The following is a 27,685-nucleotide window of genomic DNA, read 5'->3' on the forward strand; positions in this document are numbered from 1 at the left end:
TACCAATTAGTAGAAAATATGGTAAATCACCCAGGTATAGTCTATAATCAATTGGTATATTCAATTTGATTAATTGATCGTTGATTAGTATGATATTTTGCAATAGAAATTGTATGAAAAACATTAAAAATATAAGCAATGGATTATAAATAAACCAACGATTGATGGATGAATTGTTGGGTTTATCAAGTGATAGACCGATACGATAGAGATGACTATCGGCACCCGTAATACATAGCTCGGGTGGCAATAATTTTTTCGGATCAAACTTATCGGTCATATTTGATATTATAATTATTATTATTTTTTTATTAAATTTGTTTCAGTTATATATACAATGAAATTTTATAAAAAAATAATATAAAACAATATTATAAGTACAGTATATTTAATGAATATTTTATATCGTGTTATAAAAGTTAATAAATAATAATATTATTATTTTTAAATATTTTTTGCAAACTTATTGTAATTTATTATTATTTGAATGCAATCATATATATGATAAACAAAAATTATTTATTTTCAATGTTAAATATAATCAAATTTTTTTATAAAGTAATTATTTTATTAAAACTATTAATAGAAAAATTATTAGTAATAATAATAATAATAAATTTTAAGATAAATTAATAACTAAAATATTTGACTAATTAATATTTTACATAACATCTGATATTTATTCACGTAATTTTAAAAATAAAATACATATTATCGATATGATCTATAATTAAATCAATAAAATAAATAATTAATATTTTGTAAAAAAATAATTAATATTTAAAAAATATATTCTAATACTTACTTCATATATTCTAAAATTGTTAATAATAAATAATTTCCAATATTATTATTATTTATTTTTAATTACAATAATTAGTTTATGATTTTCAAAGACGATTTCAAATTATATTACACTATAACTACAACATATAAAATAAATTATTACAAAAATATAATTTTTTATTAAAAAATTTAATATTTATTATTAATTTTAATAAGTTATTAAAAATAGTTATATAATAATACAATAATAATAAGTCATTGATGATATACTTTTAAAAATAGGATAACTATTACTGTAATAATCTAAACAAATAAATTAATAAAAAATAATCAATTATTAATAGTTATCGTAAAATTATTATATGTTTAAATTATTAATATGTAATGTATTATTATAAAATTAAGTTAATTAAGTTATTAAAAAATAATAAGTTTTTAAATAATAATTAATTATATGAAATAATACCTCAAATCCTCTAAAATTATTTATAATAAATAGTTTCCAACAATAAAAACCAATGTTTTGTTCAGCCAATCTCTCCAATAAACCTGATATCTTTGATTAAATAAATTGATAATTATTTTAAATAAAAATTAATAAAATAAAATTGTTATTTACCTTATATTTCAATATAAGCGGTATTTTTGATTTTGATGATACATATGAATTCAATAGATTATATGTAACAATAGGTTCATAGTATATAGCATTGGATATTTGTATTATAAATAATAATAAAAACATATCATTCATTGCATAGAAACCTAATATAAGTTTCAATTTTTCATCCGAAATGTCAGCAAAAAATGTTATATAAATTATTAATGAAATAATTGAACTAATGGTTAGCCATAGGAGACCTAAATATTTGGACCAATATTTTATATTATAGTCGTGTATCTCATTGTAAACGATATTCAATTCATAAATTATACATTTAATCCTAATATTAATAAGATTTAAGTTTAATTGATTTTTTTTATTATCCAATATTAATCGTATGTTTTGATTCAATAATTTTAATTTTAATTTCAAATAATAAGTTATTATATAATAGTAAACTGATTGATAGATCATTATATTGAAACAATAGTTACCCAATATTGACCAATAAATACTATGAGGTATACCCAGTAAAACAAATTGTATCATGGTTGTTTTTGAATTATACGAAATCAATGCCAGTGCCAATTGCATGAAACCCATTGAATCGCAACACACGCGCGCCGTTAGCAGCGATAAACGGCAAACGTGTCGCACGCGTAACACTGTCTTGCGATCGCTTAGACCGCACGAATCGGGTGTACGCCGACCGGCCATTACTTGAAGTATACCCAGTATATCGTTAGTGTTAATACCCGATCGATAGTTACTATAGTTAACCGATTGTGAACCGAGTAGTAGTATTTGAATTATAACTACCAGTGCATTGCAAATATTGCCCACACCTAGAAAATATGGGAAATCACTCATATATAGCCTGTAATCAATCGATACATTCAATTTGATCAGTTGATCGCCAATTAGTATTATGTTTTGCAAAACAAATTGCATGAATGTCATCGAAAATACTAGTTTTGGATTATAGATAAACCATCGATTGATGAATCGATTGTTAGGTTTATTGAGTGATAGACCAATACGATAGAGATGACTGTCGGCATCCCTGAGCCATAAGTCGGTTGGTAATAGTTTTTGCGGATCAAAATTATTAATCATTTTTTTTAATTTTAGTTGTTTTACAGTATAACTATGATTTAATTGTATAAATATTATACAATATCAAAGTTTTGTAAAATAATACAATTTTTGTATAACTTTAACAAATCAATGATTATTATTTTTAAAATTTAAATTTCAAATTAAATATTTAACAAATTATAGCAACAAAAATATTATTATTTTATTCATAATAATAGTTATAAACTAAACAAATAAATAAAAACAGAAATAAAACTTTAGTTTAATTTAAATTATTGATAAATATTATTATAATTTAATCGATGCAATAATAGTCAATGATTTTTATTTATAGAACTTTTATAGTTTTATAGTTTTAAATTTTTAAAAATATTTTTTAATATTTATTTTTTTAAAATACAATAACCTTTAAACTTCAACTTTATTGAACATTTGAGAGATAAATAAATTATATGTATTTTTTAAATTACAATAAACAAATATTATTATTAACTTAATAATTAAGAAAAAATAATCATTAATTTTCTAGTTTTATTGTTTATTATTTTATATTTAATTAAGTTGTAATGATTTTGATACTAAAATAATAATATTTATTATATAAAATAAAATATAAAATATAATAATTAGTGTATGATTTCGATGTTGATGTGCTTTATTAATAATCATTAAAAAAAATATATTATAAAATTATAAATATATTTCAAAATATATACAACAACAAAAATATTCATAAATTTATATTGTAAACAAATTATTAGTTAATAAATAAATTGTTTTATGTAAATTTTCCAAAAAAAAATATTCATAAATTTTTATTTTTTAAATTCAAAAGTTCATAAGTATTTTTTAAACTATATTTTTTATGTTAATGCAATCTATTAATAAATTAAATTAGTTATAATTTCAATTCTACTAATTTAAAAAAAAACTAAATGTTTAACTATTGTTTTATTTATTATACATATATTTTTTATTAACAAATACTTTATCTAATTTAATAGTATTTTATTTACAATGAAAAATTATATATTAATATCATATTAATACAGTATTATACAATATGTATACAACTACAGTGTATATATTGAATTACAAGTACATTGTGTTCACAGGGTAAAGTATTATAATTTTTTTTTTTAAATAATACAATACATTGTATACACAAATACTTAAAAATTTTATCATAAATTGTGTTTTAATTGATAAGAGAACACACTGTACTAAAAAATAAATAAATATAAAAATTAGGTAAATGTAAAGTACATCTACACATACATGTCCTTCAGGTTAGGTATTATTGCTAACTGTTTTGATATTACCTGTACATGTATATTATAGATATATTAATTGATATATACAGTAGTGTACGTTATTAATAGTGCATTAGTAGTACATTAATGAATATTGACTATTTCTACAACAAAAAAAAACTATTTAATGCCATTGAAAATCTGCTAAACATTAAAAAAAAATTTTTTTTAATATTTGTGTAGTATATTAAAAAATATTGTTGTTGTTGACTACAATTAGTGAGAGTGAAAAAAAATAATTATATTTAATTATCAAACTTAATAGTTATTATTTACTGTATAATTAATTGTTAATCAAGTTTTATACTAAAATAAATAAATCAATCAAAATCAATGGCACCGACATTGGGTTATTGGAATATACGTGGAGTAAGTTTATCAAAAAAAAAATTTTGTTGATATAATTATTTATACCTAGATACATTTATTTTTATTTCTAAAAAAATATATTTATAATTATATTTATAATAGAAAACTATTTATTTGTTTTTTATATCTAAAATAATTTTTCTGTTTGTTTAGTAATTCTTATAATATTTCACTGAATTTGTTATTTAATTTGTTTTTTTTAATTAATTTTTTTGTTGTTGGTTTATATTAACTAATAGAAAGGCGAACCAATTCGCTTATTGTTGACCTATACGGGCACCAAATTTGAGGACAAACGGTACAGTCCTAGTAGTAGTGATGATTGGTTCAAACGGGACAAACAGTCGCTGGGATTTGACTTTCCTAATGTATGTATTATTAATTAATGGATAAAATAAATTATTTTATTAATTTTTTTCCCAATGATTAGCTTCCCTACTATATTGATGACGATAATGATGTAAAACTGACACAACAACTGGCCATTTGTCGATACATTGCCGGCAAACACCAGGGTTTGTCCGGTCAGTCCGGCGAAGAGCAACGGCGGGTGAATGTTGTTGAACAACAATTGACTGAAATGAGTTCACAGTTTTCCCAATTGATGTTACATCCAGATTATGATACAATAAAAGCCGATTATCTGGAAAAACGTTTGTCGCCGAGTTTACAACTATTGGGCAAATTTCTAGGGGATCGACCGTTTTTGGCCGGTAGGTATTTGGGATGGAAGTGAGTGTATGTATGTATGTATGTATGTGTGTGTGTGTGTGTGTGTGTGTGTGTGTGTGTGAGACTATGTATGTGTGTGTGTGTGTGTATGTGTGTGTGTGAGTCTATGTATGTGTGTGTGTGAGTCTATATATGTGTGTGTGTGAGTCTATGTATGTGTGTGTGTGAGTCTGTGTGTGTGTGTGTGAGTCTATGTATGTGTGTGTGTGAGTCTATGTATGTGTGTGTGTGAGTCTATGTATGTGTGTGTGTGAGTCTATGTGTGTGTGTGTGTGTGTGGTTGAGAGAGAGAGAGAGAGAGAGACAGATCTCAGAAAAAAACATTTTTGATTAACTTTTTTGTTTTTTGATTGTTTTTTTTTAGGACAAACAGTCACTTATGTAGACTTTATTGCCTTTGAATTATTGGAAAAACTTAACGCTTGGCAACCATTGGAGGTCTACTCGAAAGTCGATAAACTAAAACAGTTTACCTCAAGAGTCCGATCGTTGCCATCGATTGCCAACTATTTGCTAACCGCACCCAATGTCCCGTTTAATGGACCACATTTCAAATGGGGCGGTAGTGTCTAAAAAAATAATAATATTATTATTTTTATATAATTATGTAAAATTATGTTATTAAAAAAGTATTTTTTTTAAATATATAATTATATTGTTTATAAATTATATAAATATGATTATAAAATATATTAATTTAAATTATAAAATAAAATTTGTTATGAAAATTTACATCCATAAAAAACTATTGATGAAATCAATTGAAAAAAATATTATTAGAAAAAATATATTTATAATTATAATAATTATTATTATATTTATTATATTATTAATTCTTTACATTTGATTTTCATTCAATTGTGTTATATTTCAGTTATATACAGTATAATAAAAACATAATATTTCTAATAATTAATAATTATTTTTTTCATTATATAATTCAGTATATGATATACAAACTTATTAATTCATTAATTTTGTTCATATATTTATATTAATACATAACATGTATTTAATAATTTTATTACTGTATAAACATTAATCTATTTATACATTTAATATACATTAAAAGTAATGTAAAGTAAATTCATTGTGTTTATATAATAATAATAATTTTTTTGATGTAATTTATTATTATTACTGCAGTAGTATTACTAGCAATAAAATTCAATCACTTTGATTGCCATCTATTATACAAAATATTATTTTTATATATAATAAAATAAATTTTGTTTTAAATGTTATAATATTAATAATAATCGGTTGTAAGTTTACTATTAATAATATAAAAACTCATTAAAAATCATCGATAAACTTAAATAAGTTACTAGAATATTATTATTATTTTCTTATATTAATAATACTATAAATTAATTTTAGTACAAAATTGTTTTAAATTACATAATAATTATTTTCTAAAAATTAAAAAAATATTATCTTACATACTGTCAGTCAGTATTTATAATAATAGTATAAATATATATATATATATTCATATAATTTAATTAAGATTTAAGGATTTTATTTTCATAAATATATTTTTTAAAATAATTATGACAATTAAACTAAATTATTGACTGTCATTACAGTACAGATCACATACCAGACACACACTGACCACCGGCTGACCCATAGATTAGATAAGTTTCCCAACAATAACAAAATTAAATAGTTTTTTTGTGGTCTAACTGTCCATTAATATATATACTGTATATATATAAATAAATAAAATCTCATCAACGATATAGACGTCGCTTAAGACAACCGCCCAGTGTAACAACAGTAACACCGATATAGCCAACCCATGGATAGCCGCGGTAATTGATTAACCGAAATGTCTTAAGTCGTGTACAACCATAGGAACCACCAATTGTGGCCAACAAACTGATACTCAACTCCTCCACCGGTTTATAATCGTAACAAACTGTATAAATATCTAATTGTTTCAGTTGTGACATTTGTGACAAACCGGTTGCAAACAACTTGTTGGCCAACAGATCTTCGACCGGCAAATAATCACCAGTTGTTGCGATAGCTAACGATATTAACTGTTGGCGATACTGGTCGGCAAACTTGACAAATAAGTCAATTGACTCGCCAGTAGTCAATTGTAGAGTAAACGATTGTAATTGTTTCGGTAGTTTCGGTAAAAAACATGTATCGGTTGTTGTTGTTGTCTTATTGTCAATGAATAGATCCGCAGACAAATCAATCGTTTCAAGTCTACCGTTGCTTACACTAGTGATGGCCAACGATCTCAAGTTTGGCAAACCTGTTGTCTCTCTACTACTACTACTACTACTACTACTGGTGCAGACTTTACTAAATACTAAACTCTTGAGCAAAGTATCTAATCCGCAGATCTTGAATGTCAGCAACTGTTGGCCGTAGGCCTGGAATAAGTGGTCAATTATATGCATCGGTAGGTTATAGATATCATTATCGCATAAACGATAATCGTGTTCAACGATTAGGTGCCGCAGTTGGCGTAAATTGTTGTCGACCAGTATTGTCAACAAATTGGCCATCAAATTGACTAATCTACAGGTCATCAGACCTATCGGATGTATTGCCGGTACAGACGCTGACATTAAGTCGACATTTATGGTCACCGACGACAGGTTCGGACACTTTTTGATGATAATCGCAAACCAATTGATTGTTTTCTGTTCGTTAGCATAATTATCATCAGTTTTTTCGTCTGGACTGCTATTGATTCGCCGGTATTTGCCATTCAGTCGATCCATTAGTCTTTCGTCAAATACTAGTCGAGTTTGCGACACAAATATCAATGACCGCCACTGTCGGCAAACCGACTGAAGCCGCAGTTTGTCGTCAATTGGCAAATATGTTAGCAATTGTTCGGCCATATCGTCACCGAACCGATTAAACGACGACTTCGGGATGTAGTCTATTATGGACACAGACTTCGTTGTTGTCGTAGTAGTCTTAGTCTTCAGTCGTAGTAGTAGTAGTGGTGATGCAAACCGTAATAACCGGTACCGCAAACGTCTATCGGTTTGGTTTTTTCTAGACATTAGGGTCACTAAAAAAAATATCAGTCTCTAGTTATTTTCAATTCCTCAAGTTTTTTGGATTTTTTTTTAAATTTAAATTTAATCCCAAACTATATATGATATATAAAATTTATATATATATATATATATATTTATACTGTATATATAATACAAATAATTAGAAAATAAATAAATAAAATTAATTGTTTTATATATATATATATCTATACAAAATAATGCATTAAATATTATTGAATAATTAAGTTACCAATTATTCTTACCATTGATTATATATATAAAACAAATCAGTGATTAAGTTTAGTTTTTTATTAAAAAAAAATATATAGATATGTAATAATAATTAATGTAAATATTTTCACTCAAATCAATCATTTATATATATTTTTTTAAAAATTTCATTTAAATATTAAATTATTATAAATATATTTACAAAACATATTCTAAATAATTTTACATAAAAATTTGATATTTAAAAAAAATATATAAACATTTATCTATTTATAGTTATAAAACTTGAATAGACTATACATTACTGTAAACTAAAAGTAATAGCATTGCGATTATAATACTAGTGCAATTGATTATTATTATTATTATTATTATTATTATTATTATAGCTGCAGTATATAAAATTAACTCATAAATGCCATCTATATTATAGACGTATTAATTATTTTTTATATAAGCTATAAATATTTTAAACAATTCAAAATCGGTAATATTTTAATAATTTTATCAAAAAAATATATAAATAAATAATTTAATAATAAATTTAAATAATGCAAATTTGTTTTATATATATATATTTATATATTAATAATCATAAWATCATTTATTTGTAATATAAATATTTTTTTGTAACTGTATTTTGAGTATAAAAAAATTTATGAATATTATTTTCTTATATAAAAAATATTTATTATATTATTTAAAACTTTACTAAAATATTGGAAAATTTATATAAAAATAATTAATTAAAATACATATTTTTTTAATTTGTGTTTTTTTCTATTTAATTATATAAATCAAAAATTATTTATTTAGACAATTGAATCACATGATCGACGGTAACTAATATAATGCATATCACAGACCAGATTAGGACTAAGACTACCCACAGTTTGTGGCCAAACGGTGAGACAATACGAGTCATACCGCCGGTACCGAAACCGGCGGCGGCATCGCCGTCGCCGCCGCCGCCCAACAATCGCCGTCGGCCAAAATAGACCAACAGTGCGGGAAATACGTACTGAATGCCGGCGCCGGCATACGAGCCGACAATACCGACCAGTATTTGCAGATCTTCGGTAGCAAATGCAATGATCATCGGCGGTACGATTGCAATCAACGGGAATAGTAGTCGACGGCCAATGAACGACTGGTTCAGACGGTTTTGCGGAAAACACCCGGTATAGAGTGTCCGTAAATTGTTTTGCATTGTTATGGCTATTATCGGGAAACTTGACGACAATGTAAACACTGGAAACAACGGTAGAAAGTAGTCCAATACGGGAACCGGTTTTATGACTTCCTCGCTGCCCGACGAACACCTATATATATATATATATATGAATACATTATAAATAGTGTCTTGATTTCCAACTAAAAAAAATTATTTTGTCGGTTTAACGCTTATAACTGGGACTTAGTATGTCCACCGAAGTTGACCAGTGGACGCTATTTCCGAAATTTTATTATAACTATAAATAACTATTTCTTAGGTTAGCAACTATAAAAACTTATAAATAACTATTTCATTTATTTTGAAAAATATAAGCATTAAATTGTAAAATATTGCTCAAATATATGTAAAAACAAAAAGTAATAGTTATATAAATTATATAAAATGTGTAAACTGTTATCAACTCATATTACTTTTTTAACAATAGAAATATTTAGTTTATTTATATAAATCATTTTTGTAAATATGCTGAAAACAAGTGAATTATATATCAGTTGAAATATTTATAAGAAAATAAATAACTATTTCAATAACTATTTTAACAACTATTTGACGTTTTTTAGCAACTATTATAACAACTGTGTAATAGAGTATAAAAAATTATTAATCAATGTGTATAAACCATACAATTAGTTGTGTCTATACTTGTGTGTGTGTGTGTGTGTATGTATGTGTATGTGTGTGTGTGTGTGTGTGTGTGTGTGTGTGTGTGTGTGTGTGTGTGTGTGTGTGTGTGTGTGTGTGTGTGTGTGTGTGTGTGACTTACTGAGGAACCTCAAAGTTGAGTGTATAGATGTCCTGCAAGTGATTGAAGGCAAAGATACCGGTAAACGATAGGAGACAGTAGAAGCCAAGTATAAGTGTATAATCGCATAGTATGTAACGAAATATGCGCCGTTTGTCGGTAACCGGTGTGACCAACGATGGTAGCGAATGATGACACATGAATGAGTAGACACAGACACCGAACAGATTGGGTATACCGCTAAATGTGAATGTGGACGGCCGGGCGTTGGCCTTACCTGAGGACAGGGCGATCAATGCGATGATTGTCATTGAGATGAATGCTGTTATATAATAAATATTGATATTATCGGTAGTTTATTTCAATATATGAGAGAACAGGTAGTTTACTGCTTGGGTGGGTAGGGAGGTAGGGCATTGGGGAGTATACTGACCCGTCCATCGTAACAATGTTGTTGCTATTTGCAAGTATTTAGTCTTTTGTACGTTAAAAAAGGCAAACGGACCGACAAACAGCAATGTTAGGGCCAAATAGATTCGGTAGGCATTCTGACGGCTAACCGACGGTACACCTGTCCAGCACTGGTCGTCGAGTGTTAACTTTTGCGAACAGTTGTCATGTTTGTAGTTACTATTTATAAGAACGACAAACAAACAAACAAAACAATAATAATTAATACAACATTTTTTTTAGTGAAACACAAATTACAGGTATGGGTAAGTAGGTAGGTGTGTCCATACCAGGTAACATCACGCATCGATTTGCTAATGGCTGCACCATAGATGGCCAAATCGCCCAACAGATAGACAACGATTGTTATGTAAAACAATTGGACGCCCCAACTGTTGAAGAATAGGTCAGCCATGGCTCCCAATTCGACTTTTTCGGTAATATCAAAAAGATTGGACTGTCCTGTAGATGATGACGACGACTCCTCCATCGCCGCCGCCGACGTCGACGGTTTCTCCTGATATTTACTGCCTTTACGGTCGCCACCCGATGTATTGTCATCGCTGGAGGCCGATTGGGTGTCTCCTTCTCCATCATCATCGTCATCATCGGTAGTCTTATAGTCTAAAAGTGGAAGTTTTTCGTAACTATACATATTGTGATGGGTAGTACTGGTAGTAGTAGTAGTAGAAGTACAGGGACTGTCAAAACCGGGAACAGTATGTGAAGGCCGGTACTGGCCTTCACTGTGACGACGGTCAGCAGTGGGTGCACGCCGTTTACGTACTAATTAAATTTTATTATATATATATATAATTTTTTTAAATAATAATAATAATTTAATTGATTAATAGACAATTGCATGCATTTTACTACTAACTTATAAATATTGTTATTATAAAAAACTTTTTTTTTTGTTAGTTTGTCTAACTATTGGATTATTTAGATATCTATTTCTATTTGTGTTTAGTTTAAAAATCAATGGATTTATTTTTTTCAAAAAGTAATATATAAAACATTTTGTTGTTATTTTAGTTTAATAATTTAATAATTAATAATAAAAAAACCTTTTTGTTTATTATATTTGATGAGTGCATTGGCCAATGACATGGACTCAATGACAAACGTTGTGGTAATATAGCTGACAATACACAACAGTACGACAATTACCGTACTGGCCAACCAACCCGCGTGACCGAAAGCGGCCGGCATTGTCAGGGCTCCCGTTCCCACAATCAGATTGAATAGATAGACCAAACATGTCTATAAAAAAATATTGAAATAAGTTGAATATTAAAAATAAGTTTTACTGTATATACAGTATTAATATATTAATTAATAATAAATATATCAATATATAAAGTTTAAACTTTTCATTTAATCTAAATATTTATATATTAATTGATAATATTTATATATTAGTTATGTTAATATTTATAATATTATCTATTAAATTATTATAATTATTATTAAATGTCACATTAGATAAATTTATAAATAATTGTTTATCAATTACAGTGACAAAAAAATACTTAATAAATACTTAATCAAATTAAGGAAGTTTTTAATTTAAGATAATTTTTTAAAAAAAATATTATATAATCATTTAGTCAACTAATCCCTATGTTATTGATAACAAATAAAATACAATTTACTATTTTATTGATAGTTTAAAATAAATAAATCACTGAACAAATTAAGTGATAAAAAATAAAAATTTTTGACTACAATATAAAATATTTTTTAAATTATTTTTGTTTTCAATTATAAATAAAATATTTATGAATTTACTAACTTATTAATTAACTAGCTAATAATTTCTAATAACAATAAGTTATTATTATACTATAAACATAAAATATATGTTTATAACAATATAAAAAAATACATTAAACTAAATTAAAATCATATGACAGCAACAAAAAAATAATTTAAGGACAGTTAGCTATAAATATAACTATACTTACGAGTGGACTATATGTATCACCGGCTACTGGACTGTTGGCCATAACTACTAGCGGTATATTACTGTAAGACATTTTTTTTCGTTGATTGTTTGATTGATTGGTCAACAAATTAAATAAATAAATTTAAATTTAAAAAAATAATAATATAAAAACACATTACATATTTAAATATATAAAAAAATTGTAATATTAAAAATAGCTAATTAACTAGCTCATATTTTTTAAAAAAAATTGAAAAAAATCATGTAATCATTGTAATTAATTATTATTATATTGTTTTTAAGGATTTTTTTAGTATTAATAATAAAACAGTTGTCAATATTTTTTCCATATCATACTTTAGTATTTTTTTTAGCTATAATATTATTTTTTATTTTTATATTTTTTGAATGTATTATTTACATAATGGTGAGGGCTCATTTTGAGCACTGGTAGGTTTCATGAGCTATCCCCTCTCTCTCTCAATACAGCTCATATAAGTGATGGGAACACCCTACTAACTATATATAATACTATTAGACATATATTTTACTAAACAAGCACTAGTAGGCACTGGTGGTTGTGGTGATGCACTGGTAGTTATTATTACTAATATTATATATTTTAAAACATTTTGTTTTAACCAAAAAAAAATTACAACAAAACTTGTATATTATTATTATTATGAATAAATTGTTTTTTAAAAAAATACTTTACCTTAATATTAGAAAGTTGTTATAATTAAAAAAAAAAATGTTTTTAACTATAACTTATGATTTTTTTATACTTGAAAATAGGAAATCTATTCAAAACTGTTTATAATATATTAAAACTTATTATTTGTATATAATAACATCAGAAAATAAAACCTTATAATTAATTAATCATCAATTAATAAACAATTTATTTTTTTAAAAATTAATTTATTGTTGATAACACACACACACTCCTAAATATTAATAAGTAATGATATGATTAGTTAGTTAATTGTTTTTTAAGTGCTAAATAAATAATAAAAAATTTGATAATAATTATGGGAAAACCTACTCATGTTTTACAATTTATTAAATAATTAGTAAATTTTATGATGATTATTATTGTAGTAAATTAACAAAATCAATAATTAAATAATTAAATGAATTTTTATTATAATAAATTAAACTATAATACATTTGTCTACTAATAATTTTTTTTTAAATATATGAATCATTATTAATTTTAATTTAATAATATATAAAATATATTTATGTTTTAAACTAATATTTTTATAAACAATATTGAATTATTTGAAATATTAATCTAATATTAAAAACTTATGTTTTAAAAATTTTAATATTAGTAATACTATGTAATAATAATATTATTATTGCTATTTTAAAGTTAATAAAGTGTAATATTAATAGATAACTAAAAAATAATATATATATATATAATTTATATATATATAATGTTTAACTACTTGAATCATTTATTAGTATAGTAACAAGTTATAAAATAACTGTCATTCATAAAATTGTAGTAAACTTTATTATAATAATATTGTAAAATAATAATAATAATTATTATTATTATTAAATTAAATAATTATAACATTTAGTAATTTTATTTACTGAAATTTTCAATTATACATTTATACATTTATAAGTTATAACATATAAGAAAACTATTATTTCTAATATAAATTTCACTTATGATTAAGTTATATATAGTTTTTTTTAATATGATATTTAACTTTATTGTGTATAAATGTTGAGAGAGAGAGAGAGAGAGAGAGAGAGAGAGTGAGAGAGAGAAAGATAGATAGATAGAGAGAGAGAGAGAGAGAGAGAGAGAGAGAGAGAGAGAGAGAGAGAGAGAGAGAGAGAGAGAGTAAATAGATTGATTCAAATAGATTTTAAAAACTAGTATTTTTTAATTTTTATTAATACCGTATAATATATTTAAATATATATCTACTTATGATATTAGATTTAAAATCACTAAATGATGAATCAGTGTAGTTTATATAGCTTTAAAATTGTATATTTATGTAATTTATATAATTTATATAAATAGCCCAACTATGTCATTATGAAATGCGTCTATAAAATTGTTTTTATTTATTATAATATACCCAGTATAAATTTTATGTTGTTATATGATTTATGTATTTATAAAGTGAATCAAATTATAAAAATTACAAAAATTTAGTACTTGTATATTACATATTTTATTACACAATAATAATTGCAATTTAAAAAATATTTTTTAATATACTTTACCATATATACATATAATATACGACACGATAATATTAAATGTATATATAAAATGCAATTAAAAAAAATCATTAAACTAAAAGCTTTTTTTATTATTATTATTACAATTGATAAGCGCTGTAGAAATGTTTGATAAAATCTAAATAATAGTATAAAAAAATAATAATCTATATTTTATAAATTTATTTAACCATGTAAAATTATATATATAAATAATTTATTACAAATGTAATTAATTTGGAAAATTTCTATTTCTACACAAAATAAAACTATTGCCAATAAATTTCATTATTGCCATAATTCATAATTTTAATTAACATATATCTTTAAAATAAATATCATAAATACTGTACACTATGTAAACATTATGGAAAACATTTTGTTTATTGCACTTTCATATAATATATTTAGGTATATATAATTAATTATATAACTTTTACTTTCAACTTAAACACACACACATAAATTATAAATATATATATATATACTTATATTATATATAGATACTTATAAAGTAGTGTACATTTTTACAATTTTAATATACATATATATACGTATATATACTGTATATATATATATATATATATATACTGTATATATATATATATACTGTATATATATATATATCAATATATAGAGTATAGCTAAGGTCTACGTGATCGTCAATCTAGTGTCTGATAAACATAAATAGCAACAAAATTGGGCTGATCTACATTATACTATATAAATCCGTATAAGCATTATTGTTAGTATAACTCATATTGTATAAGGRACCATTTATACGGTTCATCAATAGATTATGTTGCTAAATTAGCATAWTACAGTATAATACAGTATAGTTTAGATACATATAGTCTATTAGTAATTAGTATTAAACAGTCTAATAAATTAATAGTAAATTCACTTAAATATTAGGTTTAGTTAGTTTAGGTTAGGTTAAGTGGATGGCGCGCGGTAGCGCGCTAGTTACGAGGATTAGGTTTAAATTTAGGTTAGATTTAGGTTTATATTAGATTTAAGTCTATTGTTTATTGACTATACTGTATCAATAATAATATATACATTGAAAAATTTTCATGTTGCCATATACTGCCATCTATTGTTTTATATTGGCATAATTAAAAACCCCCAAAATTGTAAACTTTTTATCTATTTAGTGTTAGCAATAGTTGAGAAACTTTTCATATAAGTTCCCAATGAATTTTACAATAAAATAGATTTTTAAAAATAAATGTTTTATATTAATAATAACTTAGATTATATCAATAAATATATTTATAATATTATTAATAAATTTTTTTATCTATAAAAAAATTAATTTTATAACTACAAAAAAATAATTTTAACTAATTTTATAGTAGGAAATATCTATGGAAAAAATAGGAGGGAATTAATTCAATTTACATCTATAAAACAAAAATGTTATGAATATAATATACATGAATATTGATGATTACATTAAGCGAAAAATATTTTCATTAGAAAAATAAACATTTATTGGGAAATTGCATATTAAGGAGTAATATGTATATATATATAGTATACATATATCTAAATATAATACACGTTTACTATATATGTAAAAACAATAAAATAAAAATAAATATTATATATATATAACAGTTTGCTGTTAGATATCGATATAATAGATGTTTTTAGTTTCAGTTAAAAAAATAATACATATTTCAAGACTTTATTTTTAAAACTTATTGTTTTGTTTGAAAAAAAATAAATAAATACTATATTTGCTATAAATTATTGCATTTTTGTTTGGTTGTTAAATAACTATATATGAAATAATATTCAGAATATTAGAAACAATTATCAATAAATGATAAAAAAATAATCAAATCACACAAAAATATTTAATGAATTTTTATTTTATAAAAAAAACATTTATTGTAATTGTTTATCAATTGCTACTTAATTTTGTTGTTCAAATTATCATTTGATACTTGAAATATACTGTAATTTAATTTTATGTGCAATTTTTTTTTGTGCTCGGATTAATTACTGATTAAATAAGTTAATAATAATAATAATAATAATAAATATATATATTATTATTAATCTACTCTATCATTATTATTTATAATTACAAATCTACTTAAAATATCTCTGTAACCTGGATATAGTCATCATAACTATCAATTAGAGAGAGAGAGAGAGAGAGAGAGTGAGAGAGAGAGAGAGAGTCTGAGTTAGTGAAAAGGTATTACATTTTTATTTAGCACTTATATGTTTGACATTTATTTGGGAAAACGGTATCTAATCAATGTATATATGTGTGTATGTATGTAGTCATTGATATATCTTTAGACAATTATATTATACAACATAATTGAAGCCATCGATCGATACAATTACTGGATTTTTTGTTATATATAATTAATTTCATTAACCAATTTGTTTGTTTTTTGGTGAGTTAATTGCATTTTATTTAATTATTTTTAATTAATTAATTAATTGATTAATAACTCTAATTTTATTTACACAAAAACAAAAAATATTTTTTAAAAAACTCTTTTAGTTTGTATTTACCGTAAATTTATTTTCAGTTTATTATTTTTTGAAAAAAATAAATAAATAATATTATTATTAATTATACAATCAGTTTTACTTTGAAAAAAATCTATTAATAATAACTAATTACTAGTGTATTATATTTGTTTAAATAAATACTTAAATTAATAATTTATTACATTCACAAAAATTAATTAATTAATTAATAACTTTGTAACTAATTGATACTAAAATAATATTATGATTTAATTATTTATTTTTAAAAAAATAAACTGAAAATAAATTTACGATAAATACAAACTAAAAGAGTTTTTTTGATATTATTTTTTTTGTTTGTGTAAATAAAATTAGAGTCAGTAATCAATTATTCACTGATATTATGTGTGTGTGTGTGTGTAATAGGAAAGGGTGTGCGGGGAAAGGTTAGACAATATGTCATCACCCAAACAACAGGTCAAGGATACTACCGAAGCAACCTATGGACATATGCGTATGAATCTGGTCCGGGACAGGCATCTCATATGGAAAGGTTTGCGCAAAAACTATGCCATTTGGCCGCTACTGGTGTTTGCCTTTGGCTGTGCACCGTCGATGATCATCTATATGACTGTCCACAAGATACGTAATCCGGATACTATTTGGTCGACCACTAATCCGGAGCCGTGGAACGGTTGGCAAAACAAACGCGAAAAGTTGATCTCATTTGTCGACTTTGACTATAAAAACTATTCAACGGGAAGACCGGATTTTGAGGAGAAAAAGGAAAAATAATTTTTTGAAAAACAAAAACAAAATATTAATTAATTTTTGTTCAAAAAAAACTATTTAAAAAATTTTTTTTGAACACAATTTTATTATTAATTTTTTTTTCTTTGAAAAAAATGTTATTATTATTAGTGAAATAGTAATTGTAAACATTTTTTGTTTGTTTATTTGAATTGTTTTATTTCATAATATTTTTATTTATTTATTTTTTGTTTTGGTTTAATATGTACTGTAGTTTGTTGTTTAACTATAAAATTATTATAGTTATCAATAATATGACCCCCCTCCCAAAAAAAAGTAACCGTGGTAAATTCAATTGAGTTTTCCCAAATTACAAGTTAGTGTCCAGGATCAAATTTTAAATATTTTTTTTATTCACTTAATTATTTATTAATGTACTTTATAAACTTTATTAGTATGATTACATACAGTATTTTTTTTTAAATTATTTAATAAATTAAAAATGTATTATCAGTATTAATTTTTATGTTTTAGTAATATTATGTTTAAGTAAAAATATTATTTAAAAAAAAAATTGATGTTAGTTTTTTACAAAAAAAAAATCAAATTACTAAATGTTTAATTTTTATTTATCATACAAAACTATATGTTAATTACGTATAAGTTATTAATAGCATAATAATAATACTGTAATAATTTTATAGTTAACTTTAATTGCAAATAAAAATTAATAATACTAAAAAATAAAATTTAAAAAAACATTGGGGGAGGGGAGAGGGGAGGGAAAAATATTATTAAAAATACAACAAATTATATAACGGTTTAATTAATAAATTTATACGACATATTATTACATATTAATTATTAAAATGCATAATGAATTATAAATGATTTTATTAATAATAATACTGTAATAACTTTATAGTTAACTAAATATTGTAAATAATATATATAACTTAATTATAAAAATCTAATTATTTTTGTATAATATTATTGCACGCGCGTTATTTTCACGTGCAAAATGTCAATTTAAAAAAATGTTTACACAAATTTCAGCCACAAAAATAATCAATTAATGCATATTATTGTTACTTATTTTTTGTGTTAGTGTTTATAATATTGTATAATAACCCCAATTTGTTTGCAAATTTTGTATTACAAATCTATAAAAGTTATTATTTTTTTTGTATTGAACTGTATTTTTCAATTGATAAATATCTGAGACTTATATCAACGACAAAAAAACATATATATATATATATATATATATAATGTCAGCGATTGTGTTGCCGTCGCTGCCGATAATGCTATTGCTATTGATTGCAACTTCCTGTTTGGTGTGGTCGTCACCACCACCGATGACCGCCGCCGCCGCTGCTGCCGACAACAGTCTAGACAATCGCCAATTGCTGCGGCGATCGCCGACTAGTAGCGAAGTGTGTCAACAGGCGGCCGACAAAGTGGACAAATGTTTTAGCAATCGATGGCATCGACAACAGGTTATACATCCCGAACCTGACGACAACATTGCAAAAGCTGATCCCAGTCTGTGTTGTTTTATAATGGAGATTAGCTGTGCATTCAAACCGATGGTATAGTATATATGTCATTGAATTAATTTATATGTCATTTAATATTTATCTAAAAGTTTTATGTATTAACACACCAATCGATAGGTTAAACAATGTTTCAACGGATCAGCCGATGATGAGCTAAACAAAGAGATGAAACTGTGCGCCGACGGAGGTTTTCAGACCAATGTGGCCAACTGTGCGACACTGAAGCCCAGTGCGATCGCCGACAGCAATCTGTGCACTGATTATAAGGACTGTTTTCTGGTCAGTGCCGGTGCTGTTGCCAGTGCTAATACCGCCGCCACCACCACCACCGCCGCACATGGACTTCAGTCAATGATTATTACCGTTACAGTAGTCATTGTATTGGTTGATTTGTGGGGATGGGGCCCCACACATTGAACACACATATTATACAAACAATAATTTAAACACCCCCTACCCTCCACCGAAAAAAAACTTGTATTTTATTTTTATTTTTTTTGATTAATTTTTATACAGTAATCAAAACTAATTTATTTATACAAACAAATTGTTAGATTTTTATAATATTGTATATAAATTATATATATATACGGTATTACATATATTTTTGTTTGTTTGCAATTTTAACTGTATTTTATTAATAAATTTTTGATTTTGCTTTAGATATATCTATAATTTATAATAGTTATTAAATCTATAATTTTTGTTATAAAAAAAAATTAAACTAAACTGTAAAATATATAATTTTTTTTAGTAAATTAAATAAATATTAACAAATAGTGTGTAGCATATTAAATGTAATTAACACCAATAGCAGCTAACAAATAAAATTTTCTACATAAAAATTATTAACTTTTCAAATATTAAATATCAAAAAAAAAAAAATAATTACAAACATATGTTTAACTAATTGATTTAGTAATAAAGTCAGCTAAAACACTAATTTGTATCAAATGATTAGATAGTAATAAAAATGATGTTATCATCAATTAGTAAAATTAAATTATTATTAGTAGTAGTAATCATTTTATTGACAACAAGTATATCGACTCAAATGTTTAATAATAATTTTATTATTACTATCACTACTACACCAACTACTACTACTAAAACTATTATCACTACTACTACTACTACTACTACTACTACTCCTAATACTACTATCACTACTACGGCAGTGACCACATCGACATCCAGTGCCGGTGGCTTCGGGTCTTCAATATTCACAAGTTTTAGAAAAGCTAAAAATTATTTGAAAGATACGGCAAACAGTTTGAATATTTTATTTTATTTATTTATTTTTTAATTAAAATTATAATTATAATAATTTTGTTTCTTCATAGAAATTTATAATTTACTTAGTTTTGATTTATCCAAACTTAATATTGGAAATATTAGTCAATTCATATCCTATTTTAATAGTTTTAAAGTTAAGTTATTAAATTATTTTACGATATAATTATGATTAGTATTTTATTTTATTTAAATAATAATAATTTTTATTTTTTCTTATTATTTTATTATAAAAATTAATAGACATTTTTCCATAAGTCATACACCAATGGATACGAATCGGATGAACGTAAAAATCTATTGAAGCAAACAATTGAATTGATTAAAAAACATAACAACAATAGTAAAGTCAAATATCATCAGGGAATCAATGAACTATCAGATCTGGTTTGTTGTTGTCAATGATTTATTTATTTATTTGATCCGATCTGATCTGATCGGATCCATATAAAGAAAATTAATGTGTTATATAATATAATATATTTTATCTTTAATTTTTAATTTTTGTTTGTTTGGATTGTTAAGACTTTGGCTGAATTTAAGAAACATAGATTAGGTTTAATTAAAGATAAAGATAAAGATGAAGACGTTATGCTTAAAAGCGATAATTGTAATTATAAATTATAATTGATTACTACTACTACTACTACTACTACTACTACTACTACTACTATTAATACTACTACTACTATTATTACTACTACTACTACTACTACTACTACTATTAATACTACTACTACTATTATTACTACTACTACTACTACTACTAATACTACAAAAACAACAACAACAACTACTACTACTACTACTACTACTACTACTACTACTACTACTACTACTATTACTACTACTACTATCACTACTACTACTACTACTATTACTAATACTATTACTAATACTATTACTAATAATAATAATTTTAGTTTTAACATTTTTAAAAAAAACATATATATATACAGCATTTAGTTTATTTGTTTCTTGTTTCTAAATCTACTTTAAATAGACTCAGCATCGGTATCATCTAATATCAAAAAAGATATACCCATTGAATGGGATTGGAGAAAGTATGGTATAGTAACACCAGCCAGACATCAAGTATTTATAATTTAAATTTTTTTAAAAATAAATTTTTATATCCAGTATAATAATAAAAATACAATTTTATAATTACTATTAAAATATATAATATATATACAGATTTATTAAATTTTTTTAAATGGCAAACATTTTTTTAGAGACAAACAAAATTACAAAACTATATAGAATTTTGTTTTTTCTTAAATATATATATAATGAAAATATTAAATATATATTTTTTAATTTTCAATTATTATTTGATTTTGTTATTCAAAGAAAACTTGTGGTTCGAGTTGGAGTTTTGCAGCGGCCTCTGCAGTGGAAAGTAAATTATTATTAATAATAATTATTATTATTTATTTAATAGTTATTATTATTGATAAATTATTATCCAATTATTAGGTCATCTAATGAAGGTTCAGATCGCTGAGGGAAAGTTTGATCCGGAAAAACAATTGACAATAAGTGAACAAAATCTAATAGACTGTTCCCGTACTTTTGGTAACTTTGGCTGTCAGGGAGGTATGTCCTATCTGTGTGTCCACACCTAACCCCCAACCCCACCACCACCACCATCACCTACTATTTATTAATTTATATTATTATCAAGTAATCAAAAAAAATTTTTCATTATAAGGTAATACTCGACAGGCATTCAATTATTTAAAAGAAAATAAAGGAGCAAATACTATACCGGATTATCCATATTATGCAATTGTTAGTAATTATTTTTATTAATTGTTTGTGTATATGTATGTATGTGTGTGTGTGTGTGTGTGTGTGTGTGTGTGTGTTTGTGTTTGAAATTATACTAAATATAATAATAATAATAATAATAATAATAATATCTAAAACATTTTTTAAAATAAAATTATGTATGTGTGTGTGTGTGTGTGTGTGTGTGTGTGTGTGTGTGTGTGTGTGTTTAAAATAAATCAAAATAAGTAGAATAAAATTATTGTAAAACACACACAAAAATCAAACCAATTATTTTTTTTTTAATTATTAGTCTAAACTAATAATCTCAACAATTATTATCATTATTATTAATATTATTTTAAATTATACAATCTTTTATTTATATCTAATATAATTATATTTTTTCAACAAAAAAAATATATATATATAATATGTATTGTATTGTGTTTTTAAACAAAATGTTAGAACAGTTTCTGTCAATACAATCGCCAGAAGCGCATAGATATAGATATCAGAGAAGTCAGACGTATTCAGTCCGGCGATGACGACGATCTGATGGCCGCTATCTATATGTACGGACCGGTAACTGTCGGCTTTCACGCCACCAATCAATTCAAAGTTTATGAGTAAATCAAATTTTTTAAAAAAAATTTTAGCATATATTTATTTATATTATTATTATTATTAGATATACAATAATTGATTGACATATTATACATAATATTATACATTTATTTTTATTTATGAAATCACTTCAACCATTTCAACAATAACGACAAAAAATATTTAGATCTGGTATTTTTGAAGATTCAAAATGTGATGCTGAACAAATTGACCATGCTCTAGTTGCTATAGGCTATACTAGCGATTATTTTATACTCAAAAACAGGTATATATATATATATATATAAAATAGATATACATAGGTATATATACAGTATATATATATATAGAATTTTACATGTATAATAAAATATAGAGTAATATAATAAATATATGTAAACTAAATTGTATTTATATATTATTATTATTTTGTTTTGTTTGTTTGTTTGGTATATCCGTTTGGTTTGGACAGTTGGGGACCAAACTGGGGTGAAGATGGCTTCATAAAGGTGTCCCGATCTAAGATTAACTTATGCGGTATTAGTGAACAGTCCTACTATCCAGTGCTGGCCAACGATGTCGGTACCGATAATATGAAAGACAAACTAAAGGAAATACATGTTAATAAAATGTTATTCAAATAATAAAACAATAATAAAATTGAATGAAACAAACAAATTTGTGTTTTATATATATATATATATAAAAAATTTACTTTGAATATAAAAAATATCATTTTTTTGTTGTTGAATAAATTAAATTACTTACAGATACCACATATGGTTTAACTATTGGAAAAAAAACTAATTATATAACATTTGATTGACGTTGAATAACTAAAATAATTTTTATTTTTTATTGAATAAATTAAATCATAAAACATATAGTTATTTTAGACTAAACTTATCAACTAATTGGTAGTCAATTAAATAAAAATAAATAAATAATTAAAATAAAATGAAATCTTCAATTGTAAATGTAATTCAACTATCATTAGTGTTATTATTATTATTTCTATTGGATTTGTCTTATATTGAATGTAAGATATGCTTATATTTTATATAAATAATCAATATATATATACATAAACTAACACTGATAGCTTGGGTATATAATTATTATAATTAAACTATATGTTTGTTGTATTGTATTGTATTGTATTGTATTATTATTATATGAATATAAGCCTCAGCACCGGTACCACTACCTGTTGCTGGCGATCAACCTGATATACCGTTTGAATGGGATTGGAGAACGTATGGTATAGTAACACCACCTAAAAAAAGGGTATAAAAAATAAAATAAAAATCTAATGTACTGTACTATACTATACTATATATATACAGTATAATAAAGTTATGTTTAACTAGGGGTTCGGGCAAATCTCCCCCCACTTGTTTTATTTACCAAAAAATTCCTCTAATTTTTCCCTGATCCCCTGGAAATTCCTAGGGAATCTATTTGGAGCTAGGGAGAAAATTAATATATATATATAAATATATATATATATATACATTTCCACTATTTTCCAGTTTTTTATTTCAGGAACTTTACTTACTTGGAATAGTTGCCCGAACTTTATGGTTTATCACATATTTTAAAAAATATATTTTATATTTTAAAAAAATATTAATTTTATGTTTAAAAAAAATTATATTTTATGTTTAAAAAATATAATATTTTATGTTTAAAAAATATATTTTAAATTTATTAATATATTATTTGTTTGTTTTTTTTAAATAGGATTCTTGTTTTGCCAGTTATAGTTTTGCAGCGGTCTCTGCACTGGAAAGTAAATAATAATAATAATATATATATTTAAATAATAATAATATATATATATTTAAATAATAATAATATATATATATTTAAATAATAATAATATATATATATTTAAATAATAATAATATATATATATTTAAATAATAATAATAATTATTATTATTATTATTGATAAAACTATCCTTATATTATTAGGTCATCTAATGAAGATTCAGATTTCTGAGGGAAAGTTTGATCCGTCAAATCAATTGATATTAAGTGAACAAAATCTGATCGACTGTTCCACTAGTTTCGGAAACATGGGTTGCAATGGAGGTCTGTATTATAGTTATTATTATTATTATTATTATTAACTATATATAAAAAAATTATTAAATTAAACTATACTAATAACTTATAATAAACTAATAAACTATTTAATATTAATCTATTAATTATTGGGAAAAAAACTTTTAGAAATTTTTTTTTCAATAAAAATATACTATATATTGATATATTTTTTTTATGTTATGTAGGCTTTACTCGAAACGCTTTTGCATACATTAATGTAACTAAAGGACTCAATACTTATAAAGATTATCCATATACTGGAAAAGTTAGTTATAATAATAATAATAATAATTAAATAATTATTATTGTGTGTGTTAGTAATTTTTATAATTAACTAAAATAAGTAATTGTGTCTAATTATTTATTTTGTTAATTTTTGGTTTTGTTAGTCTAAACTTAAAATATTTATTATAGCTAATTATATATATTTTTTATATACTATTGTTATATATATATATATATTATATATACATTGTTTGACAGTTTAAGTTAATAATTACTAACAATATAAATATATATATATATATTGTTTGTAATTATTAACCTAAACTGTCAAACAATGCAATTGTAATTTTTTGTTTAAAAAATTTCTATTTTATAGTAATTTCATTTAATTAAGAAAAAAAATAAATAATACTTTTTTGTTCAAAATCTTACAGTTTGATCACAACTGTCACTATAATTATATAAATCGTGTCGATATCGACATCAAAGAAATCAAACGCATAACTACCGGCTCTGACCGGGAATTGGCGACAGCTATCTATAGACACGGACCGGTCACTGTTGCCATACATGAGACCAAAAAACTAGTAGATCATAGGTATTATTATTTTTTTTAAAAATAAATAAATATACAGTATATATATATATATATTATAATTAGTTTTAATACTTTTTTTGTGTTATCCTAACATTTGTTTGTTTTTTACCCCCATCGCCGCCCAACCCCTCCCCACACAAACAAATCTAATCAACCAATCAATCAATCAATCAGATCGGGTATTTATGTTGACTACTTATGTGATGCCCATAAAATTAACGTTGCTATGATTGCAGTTGGTTATCATCCAAATTATTTTATAATCAAAAACAAGTAAATATATATTGAATATATATATATATAAAATCATTGAAAAAATAGGTGATAATTGTTTTTTTTTTGGCCATAGCTTATTGGTTATAATTATAATTGTAAATATCTCTAAAGGTTAAATGAGCTAGCTAATTAAACTAAATATTTTTTTTAATATCATTAAATATAGAAACTATGGCATTAAATAAAAACCATTATCACCTATTTTGTCAATGATTATATATATATATATATATATATATATATATATATATACAGTTTAATAAATTTTCAATATATGTAAAAAATTTTGTATTTTTGTATAATAATAATAATAAATTTAAATTTATTTTTATTATTATTTTTTGGGTGGTAAAGTTATGGCACAAATTGGGGAGAAAATGGTTATTTTAGACTCTCCCGGACGAAGGTTAACAATTGCGGTGTTAGTGAACAGGCCTACTATCCAGTGCTGGCCAATGATATCGATACCGATAAAATCAGACACAAACTAAAAAAAATTTATTCATATTTCTTTTTTTAATATAAAAATTTACTGTAATTTTAGTATTATAGTATAATTATATAAAGCTTTAATATATATATAATAATTATTTAGAATTAAAAATATTTAAATAATAATAATTTTTTTTAAATATTACAAATACTGTACTTTAAGTTTAAGTTTACTTTTAAATATTTAATTAATTTATAATTTTCTATACTACTCTCACAGATACTTATGGTTTAGCTATTTGTATGTATAAAAAAACATGTAAACTAATTGATATTTTAACAATTATACTGTATATAAATATATATAAAAATTATAATTAATCAAAATTATCTATCAATTAATAAATCTAACATATCTGAATATTAGTACTATTTATTTTAATTTTTTATAAATTTATATAATTTTTCTATATTTATTTTTTTAAAAACTGTTATATTTAACTATCAATAAAATAAAAATTATTTTTATTATTAAACTACAACAACAAACAGTACATAAGTTATTGTATTTTATAGATGACATCAAATCTAATGCCAGATAATATTAATAATTAATTAACTGCTTATTTGGTTATAATTTTATATACAATATATATTTATATATATATATATTATGTAATTAAATGCTAATTTTTATTATCATATTTTTGTTTTTGTTGTACCCGTTTGGAGGGGGTGGGGTGTGGGGACAGTTGGGGTAC

At 23.7% G+C, this 27,685-nt stretch overlaps 5 protein-coding genes across 6 annotated transcripts; 4 read left to right on the forward strand and 1 right to left on the reverse strand.

Annotated features, from left to right (window-relative positions):
* The first annotated feature begins 4,105 nt into the window (after positions 1-4,105).
* Positions 4,106-5,475, forward strand: LOC128962789 (glutathione S-transferase-like). Its single transcript, XM_054309190.1, has 4 exons — positions 4,106-4,170; positions 4,410-4,538; positions 4,601-4,883; positions 5,267-5,475. The coding sequence occupies exons 1-4, from the start codon at positions 4,135-4,137 to the stop codon at positions 5,473-5,475; spliced, it is 657 nt and encodes a 218-aa protein (XP_054165165.1). The 5' UTR covers positions 4,106-4,134.
* A 3,465-nt stretch (positions 5,476-8,940) lies between these two features.
* Positions 8,941-13,298, reverse strand: LOC128962237 (transmembrane protein 104-like). 2 transcript variants are annotated; one of them, XM_054308599.1, is made up of 7 exons: positions 13,261-13,298; positions 12,565-12,625; positions 11,665-11,860; positions 10,888-11,221; positions 10,581-10,777; positions 10,169-10,469; positions 8,941-9,490 (listed from the first exon to the last, which is right to left on the reverse strand). In XM_054308599.1, the coding sequence occupies exons 2-7, from the start codon at positions 12,604-12,606 to the stop codon at positions 8,977-8,979; spliced, it is 1,584 nt and encodes a 527-aa protein (XP_054164574.1). In that variant the 5' UTR covers positions 12,607-12,625; positions 13,261-13,298; the 3' UTR covers positions 8,941-8,976. The 2 variants fall into 2 exon arrangements, with proteins under 2 accessions (XP_054164574.1, XP_054164573.1); XM_054308598.1 differs by lacking the exon at positions 13,261-13,298 and having other exon boundaries at positions 12,565-12,682.
* A 3,653-nt stretch (positions 13,299-16,951) lies between these two features.
* On the forward strand, positions 16,952-18,104 carry LOC128962250 (cytochrome c oxidase subunit NDUFA4-like). The gene is made up of 3 exons (XM_054308613.1): positions 16,952-17,013; positions 17,103-17,221; positions 17,727-18,104. Exon 3 carries the CDS (start codon positions 17,757-17,759, stop codon positions 18,093-18,095), a length of 339 nt encoding a protein of 112 aa, XP_054164588.1. The 5' UTR covers positions 16,952-17,013; positions 17,103-17,221; positions 17,727-17,756; the 3' UTR covers positions 18,096-18,104.
* Positions 18,105-19,318: 1,214 nt separating this feature from the next.
* LOC128962247 (uncharacterized) lies at positions 19,319-20,072 on the forward strand. Its single transcript, XM_054308610.1, has 2 exons — positions 19,319-19,642; positions 19,727-20,072. Exons 1-2 carry the CDS (start codon positions 19,322-19,324, stop codon positions 20,024-20,026), a joined length of 621 nt encoding a protein of 206 aa, XP_054164585.1. The 5' UTR covers positions 19,319-19,321; the 3' UTR covers positions 20,027-20,072.
* Positions 20,073-20,981: 909 nt separating this feature from the next.
* LOC128962790 (uncharacterized) lies at positions 20,982-26,973 on the forward strand (the record flags this gene model as incomplete). The annotated part of the gene is made up of 18 exons (XM_054309191.1): positions 20,982-21,038; positions 21,146-21,289; positions 21,428-21,512; positions 21,906-21,997; positions 22,256-22,304; positions 22,382-22,501; positions 22,617-22,696; positions 23,144-23,304; positions 23,469-23,567; positions 23,754-23,901; positions 24,236-24,320; positions 24,468-24,568; positions 25,025-25,073; positions 25,259-25,378; positions 25,579-25,658; positions 26,053-26,216; positions 26,391-26,489; positions 26,847-26,973. Coding segments are annotated over exons 3-18 (1,593 nt in total), but the record flags the coding sequence as incomplete, so codon positions are not given.
* Positions 26,974-27,685: the final 712 nt, after the last annotated feature.

The sequence above is a fragment of the Oppia nitens genome, unplaced genomic scaffold (assembly GCF_028296485.1).
Source record: "Oppia nitens isolate AA-2021 unplaced genomic scaffold, nextdenovo-longstitch-racon4-pilon3 scaffold6_pilon_pilon_pilon, whole genome shotgun sequence".
NCBI lineage: Eukaryota > Metazoa > Arthropoda > Arachnida > Sarcoptiformes > Oppiidae > Oppia > Oppia nitens.

What these genes read in the sequence shown, in the direction of transcription:
- LOC128962247 (XM_054308610.1), top strand. Translation starts at nt 19,322, where the DNA reads ATGTCAGCGATTGTGTTGCCGTCGCTGCCGATAATGCTATTGCTATTG. An exon ending in GCTGTGCATTCAAACCGATG is followed by an intron (nt 19,643 to 19,726) that starts GTATAGTATATA and finishes ACCAATCGATAG; the next exon opens with GTTAAACAATGTTTCAACGG.
- LOC128962789 (XM_054309190.1), top strand. Translation starts at nt 4,135, where the DNA reads ATGGCACCGACATTGGGTTATTGGAATATACGTGGA. An exon ending in GTTATTGGAATATACGTGGA is followed by an intron (nt 4,171 to 4,409) that starts GTAAGTTTATCA and finishes ATTAACTAATAG; the next exon opens with AAAGGCGAACCAATTCGCTT. An exon ending in GGATCGACCGTTTTTGGCCG is followed by an intron (nt 4,884 to 5,266) that starts GTAGGTATTTGG and finishes GTTTTTTTTTAG; the next exon opens with GACAAACAGTCACTTATGTA.
- LOC128962250 (XM_054308613.1), top strand. Translation starts at nt 17,757, where the DNA reads ATGTCATCACCCAAACAACAGGTCAAGGATACTACCGAAGCAACCTAT.
- LOC128962237 (XM_054308598.1), bottom strand. Translation starts at nt 12,636, where the DNA reads ATGTCTTACAGTAATATACCGCTAGTAGTTATGGCCAACAGTCCAGTA. An exon ending in GTGATACATATAGTCCACTC is followed by an intron (nt 11,861 to 12,564) that starts GTAAGTATAGTT and finishes ATTTTTTTATAG; the next exon opens with ACATGTTTGGTCTATCTATT. An exon ending in CTCAACTTTGAGGTTCCTCA is followed by an intron (nt 9,491 to 10,168) that starts GTAAGTCACACA and finishes ATATATATATAG; the next exon opens with GTGTTCGTCGGGCAGCGAGG.